General features: G+C 34.8%; 1 protein-coding gene across 1 annotated transcript; it reads right to left on the reverse strand.

Moving 5' to 3' along the window:
• Window positions 1–3,513: 3,513 nt before the first annotated feature.
• Window positions 3,514–4,871, reverse strand: LOC150021069 (proline-rich nuclear receptor coactivator 2). The gene has a single exon (XM_090280709.1). It carries the CDS (start codon window positions 4,522–4,524, stop codon window positions 4,105–4,107), a length of 420 nt encoding a protein of 139 aa, XP_090136835.1. The 5' UTR covers window positions 4,525–4,871; the 3' UTR covers window positions 3,514–4,104.
• Between the last annotated feature and the right edge of the window lie 1,124 nt (window positions 4,872–5,995).

Raw genomic sequence — 5,995 nt, forward strand, 5'->3', positions numbered from 1 at the left:
TGGAATATGTGGAAGTTTAATATGGCACAACTCTTACTTAGTACTTTCTCTACTGAGCTTTCTTTGTCATTTGTAAAGTGAGAATATGGAACTAAGTCATCTCTAAAGTCCATAGAGTTCTGAACTGAATGGCTATGTTATTTATTGTAATTTTCCACTCTGAACACTTACCACACTTACCTATTTTACCTTCAAAAATATATCTTCCCATTTAACATCGAGACCATCTTCAGAAACTGCAGGTATTTTGAATTTCCCAACCCTCCTATGAGGTAGACAGAAAAGGTCATCATTTCTCAATTTAGAAAAACAATGTTTCCCAGAGCAATCAAGTGACTTGCCCAGGGTCATTTTTTAGATCAGATACATACTTAGTAAGTAACAGAGGCAGTACTCAGCTTGAAGATTCTGAGTTTGAGTCTTGGGATTTGGCATCCTTCCATGTGATTGTTTTCAGAGAATCCTCAGATATTCTCCTGCAAGCCAGGAAAACAATTACCAGGGAAAACCATCTACTTGTTTGCTGTGTTGGTGGGAGATGTCCCGGAGTAGAGCTCTGCATGATAACATAGTTGACTTCAGAAATGACCCAATAATTATGAAACTAAATGGAAATATTTTTCCTCAACTTATTCAATTTCACCAAGATCTTTATAAATGTTTCACAGTTATCCTCTCTCCAAAGGATGAAATAAATGTAAATGAAAACAGCGAGTAAATATTCTTCTTCTACCTTCTGTGATACCCCTTCTTTAATTAACAAGTATCTCTGTGAAGTCTGTCTTTGTTTGAACTTTTCTGCAATTAATCTGCTCCCGTATGAGAATGGATGTGCATGTGTGTGTGTATATGTGTGCATGAGCACACATGCACACAAACACTTTATATGTATAATAACCTTTTAATTTAAAAAGTACACAAAAATTCAGACAAAATACGCTCCCCCCAAACTGATCTCTTCAAAGCCCAAATTAAGTGTTTCCTGCTAGATGGAGTCTCTCCTGATTTCACTGATATTTTTCCTCCCTCTTTTGATTGTTCTTTATAGTTTTTATTACTTGTCTTCCTGTAGTTTTTAACTTCTACTATATGAGAGCATAGCTTGTGTAAAATATTATCTTCCAAACATCTTGACGATAAAATCATTATCTTGTTTCACCCATAGCAACTATCTTGGGGATCAGTTGTGGTATCATCCAAAGATACAGGGATTTTCCTACAAGAGTTCTGACTTTAAATCCTGGTTTTATGAAGTAAATTTGTGAGATATTGCCTAAGAAGTTTCTACTTTTGTGAAATGCTGATGACCTCCACATTTTAGCATCACAAACTTAGGATTTTTCTGAACCTTTATTGAGATAATGTTTGCTATATTTATTCGACTCAGAACTGAAAGAGTATTTAGAGATCACTATATTGAGTTATTATTATGGATTTGTGCCAAACAGATATTGTAATTCTTGAAGCAGTGTTCACTGTTTCATCCATCTCTATAAAATATGTAAGCATGTAACATATAAACATATGACTTGGCATTTGGTTGGTTCAACAAGCAGTGGCTAAATAACAACCCACACTAATTTTCCAGTCCAAACTTCTCATTTTATAGATGAGAAGAATTAGGCTGAGAAAGATGAAAACCCTCTCTACAACTAGTTAGTAGCAAAGCCATGCATAGAATTTAGGTTTTGACTCTTAGAGTGTAGTTTCTAATAGTCAAAACCACTTTACTATTCTCAAATTATACAAGAAAATTTTCTCTAAAACACCATCAGCTATGAGGGTGAAGTTAACAGTACATGGGAAACACTGAATGCCCTTAGTCTGGAACAATATTACCACCTCATTCAAGATTGACCACTGTGAGTGTGATGGGACAGGTCTATAAAGCACACCAAGGACTAATTATACATTGCTGGTTGCCCTTATTATAAGCTTAAAACTTGTCTATAGCCCCAATGCTGTTTTAAAAGTTTGGTGACTGTATCAAAGAAAAATAAAACCACTGCTTAGTAAAGCCCCTACTTGATCAAAAGAGAAATGCATTAGCAGTAAGAAGTTTTTAAGTAAAAAAAAAAAAAGTAAGAGAATGTATATTTGAGACTAAAGTGAAAAATGAATTAATTTGAATAAAGATCATTGTACCGTATTGAGAAAGAATAAAAAACAATTTAAATTAGAAATATGACAGTGCATTTCAAAAGAACATTTCCTCGCAGATGTTAGAGCTGAATGTATAGTGTACTCTTATTTTTTCTCTGAATGACAACATTTACTAAATAAAATACATTAATTTTTATTTTAATAATATCAAAATACAGATTAAAATGAGTTATAAAATGTTGAAAAAATTAAAATGAGTGTTTTAGTACAAAATTTCATTAAAATACATGGAAAATTATTCAGAGCTGACCAGTGAGCTAAGCCAACACTTTGGCTCTCAGTAAATGTCATAGAAAGCAAAGACAATTTATTCCCAGATGCTTAAATTTCTGTTACTTAATGGAGTAATACATTTCTAAAATAGCTAAGAAATAAACTATGAAAGTGATGAGTGCAATTGCTAAGCTGAATAACTAATTATGGATGACTAAAGACTGCATGTTAATTTTATTTGTACAAAACATCCTGCAGCAGGAACTGTACTATAAGATAAATAAAATGTTTTGCATCCCTGTGTAAGTTAGCACAAGTAACAAGCCCTGACTCAGCTTATTTTTGTTTGTTTGTTTGTTTGTTTTTTTTTTTTTTAGAATCAAATTTTTAATTGGTCCCTACATTTTCAATTTACTATTCAGTTAACGTTATACTTAGCATTTATAAAGGTGGGTAAAACAAGGTATTATGCAAGCAATCGCATCTTTTGAATAAGCGGTCCCCTGGTTGCACTGACTTGTGACAAAAACCACTGGTATCATTCGACTGTATTTGTATCATAGTTGAACAAACTGTTCAAAGCCAGTGTGAATTTTTAGAGTTGGATGGACCCTTTTAAGTTCATCTTTGGGCTTAAGGAATAAAAATTAAAAGTCCCATACTGCATTTCACATCTCTTTAAAAATAGGAAGTGTTTTTAGCAGCTTTAAAACCTTTTGTTATATAAAACTTATTACACTAGTATTTATTTTGAAATATAGCTTAAAACCAGATCGATTCTAACAGACATACACTGGCACTTTATCATGAGGGCAAACTCTGGACCTTTAAAATTAGGCCATAGGTGTAAAAAGAGTCCATGGTCTTACATTCAACGAATTCATACTAAAATACTCTATTTTTGTAGGATAAATGCCAAAACTTTACATATGCTACAAGTTTATTACATATATTTACATGGCTCTTTCCTAGTACTCAGAACTTTCACATTATTAAGTCCCTACTTTAAGCAAGTTTTACAAGCATGATTTGAGGCCAGATCACTGTTAGAATAGCTTGTGCAGTGCTTTAATACAAAAAAGGAAAAAAAAATGCATTTTGAAAGCTACTCTGACCACCTAATACTGTTTCTTAAAAAAAAAAAAAAAATGCTTTTGGCACATTTTTTGCAGTCACCTGTCCACTGCATGTAAGAGACGGGGCCATTGGAAGACACTGTCTCATTCTGAATTGCTCCTAGTACCCCTTCCACATTCACCACCATTCAGTTTACTAAACTGCAACTATTTTTTAAGGAGAATTCACATTTTCTTTCAGCAGTGCATCAGACTGTTGGCATATTACTGAACTGTCAATACGCAATTAGTTCTCAATTCCTGTCTTAAACAGATGCTTATAATCCTATTCACTAAATTTCAACAAACCTGACTTCTGATAGTCTTAAATCTGTATTTTATCCCAACAAGCAACAGAAAATGTTGATTCCCTTACCATTTCCCAAATCTAAACTTGAGTGGTTACTCAATCAAGAACACTTGATATCAAGTACAGTTATCAGTAATTGTTATTTTAAGTGGCACTGACACATCACAGTGCGCACAACACAAAACCAGATAAAGTCGTTATATTTTCTGTATTAGCAGTTTCACAGAGATTAATACCCTAGTGAATTTGGTGTAAAACAATTGACAACTACCCTTAAATAGTACTAAATTAAACCTTAGTACTTTATACCTGTACTTTAAGCAAGGTTTTAAGTTGAAATGTCATTATTTCCTTATCGGAAGGATTAAAGGAGACAGGAACCCAGTGGCTTGGTGGTTTAGGAAGAACACTTGGTGACGGCGGCTCACTAAATTTGGCTCCAGCATAGTTCTGATTAGTTTGAGACTTAAATAGTAAGCTGGGACTTGATAAGCTAGAGTTCCAATTCTGATTGTTTGGAAAACTTTTGTTCTTCCCCCCGTTTTGCATGGCCTGCCATGCAGCGGCTGATGCGTTGTACGAATGTCCTCTTTCTTTTTTTTTATGAACAATCTTCATCTGGGAATTTTGATCCTTGGTCTTCTGTCTATTAAGTTGTTGCGGGTTCTTACTAACGTTTCTAGATTGAGGGGCTGGAATGTTATACCTCTCTCCACCACCCATCTTCAGCTTCTTTGTCACCTTTCAGTCTGTTTTTCTGATTGCAGGATTTCCACTACCTGTCCTCTTCCTTGTTGCCAAGCCCAGGATAATAGATGTTGCTTTTTGACAGATCCTTTCCTTTGTCTCAATACAGAAGTTTTCATGGGCCAATCTGCTGAGTTCAGCCTGGGAGCTGAGGCCAACATCTGAGTCTCCGCAGCACACGAGTTTAAGAGAAGTCCTAGCGACTTCAAGCTCGGGACTGCGGCGGCGGCTCCTGCTCGGCAACGAAGCCCCCTCCCCTTACAGGGAGAGACGAGGCACTTAACGAACAAAGTCCACAAGCGCCGACAAGCGAGATGCTGACCACCTCCACATCCCGACGACTTCCTCCTTCTGCCTCTACCGACAAAATGTTTTTGTTTGTTTTTTTGTATATTTTGGTGTGGTTTGTTTTATTTTGATGGATAAGACAGAGATAATAATATCAACCTTACCAAGTTTTTGTTGAGCTGAAATAATAATATAAGTAAACTTTGTAAACTGTAAATTAGAATACAAATATAATTATTTTCCTTTCACAGTAACTTGAATACAGTTCTATGTTTTATTAATCTTCATATCACTAAAATTTGACATATTTTCTCACTCATTGTAGATATTTACCAAATATTTATGGAGTAAGAAGACCGAGTACAGTCCAAGTCATTGTATTTAGTGGTGTTACCTCAAGATTTTCCTTCCAACACCAATTCTATACCCCCTAATAAATCTACTTGAACTATAAGAAAAGAAAAAATACATTAAAGTATAGTTGCCTCCCATTTTCCCTCCTGAAATCATCCCTGACCATCCTCACAAGATACATTTTCTATTTGAAAATATCAACTCTTATTGCTTATTTACTGGTAATTCCTTTAATAACTGCTTATTTACCATTTCATGTATAAGTCTATCATTTAACTAGATCGCAAATTTCTAAAGTTTAGACTTAGGTGTCAAATGTACTTACACTCTCCAGAAGGATTTCCTTGCCCATATTTATTAAATAACTTAATGTTTATGACATTAAAGATCTAGGACTTATCCCCCTCCCCACTTGAATCAGCAGAGACAAACACCCAGTACCCCAAAGTCCCTGTTTTTCTGTAATGGAAGACCAGTTCTCATGTCGTATAGCTCACTATTTGCTAAGCCTCCTCAACTAGTGCTTTTTCTGAATAAGAAAGATTTCTTTTTTTTCAAGTCATATTCCTTCTGGGAACTAGCATAATTTCCAGCTTTTCTAGTTTTGGTAAATATTTGAGTAATAATGATGGAACAAACAAAAACTGCTAATGCTCTATTTTTCACCCCAGTCCACCAAATAGAACCCTCCACTTTCCCATTTTCTTTTTGTATTTATTGAATTTATTGGCTACAGGCTTCAAGTATAAAACTCAATGAAACACCATCTGCACACTGCATTGTACCCCCAATGCCCCAAGCAAAG

This window comes from Furipterus horrens, unplaced genomic scaffold (assembly GCF_987537825.1).
Source record: "Furipterus horrens unplaced genomic scaffold, mFurHor1.1.pri manual_scaffold_1, whole genome shotgun sequence".
In the NCBI taxonomy this organism is placed as follows: Eukaryota; Metazoa; Chordata; class Mammalia; order Chiroptera; family Furipteridae; genus Furipterus; species Furipterus horrens.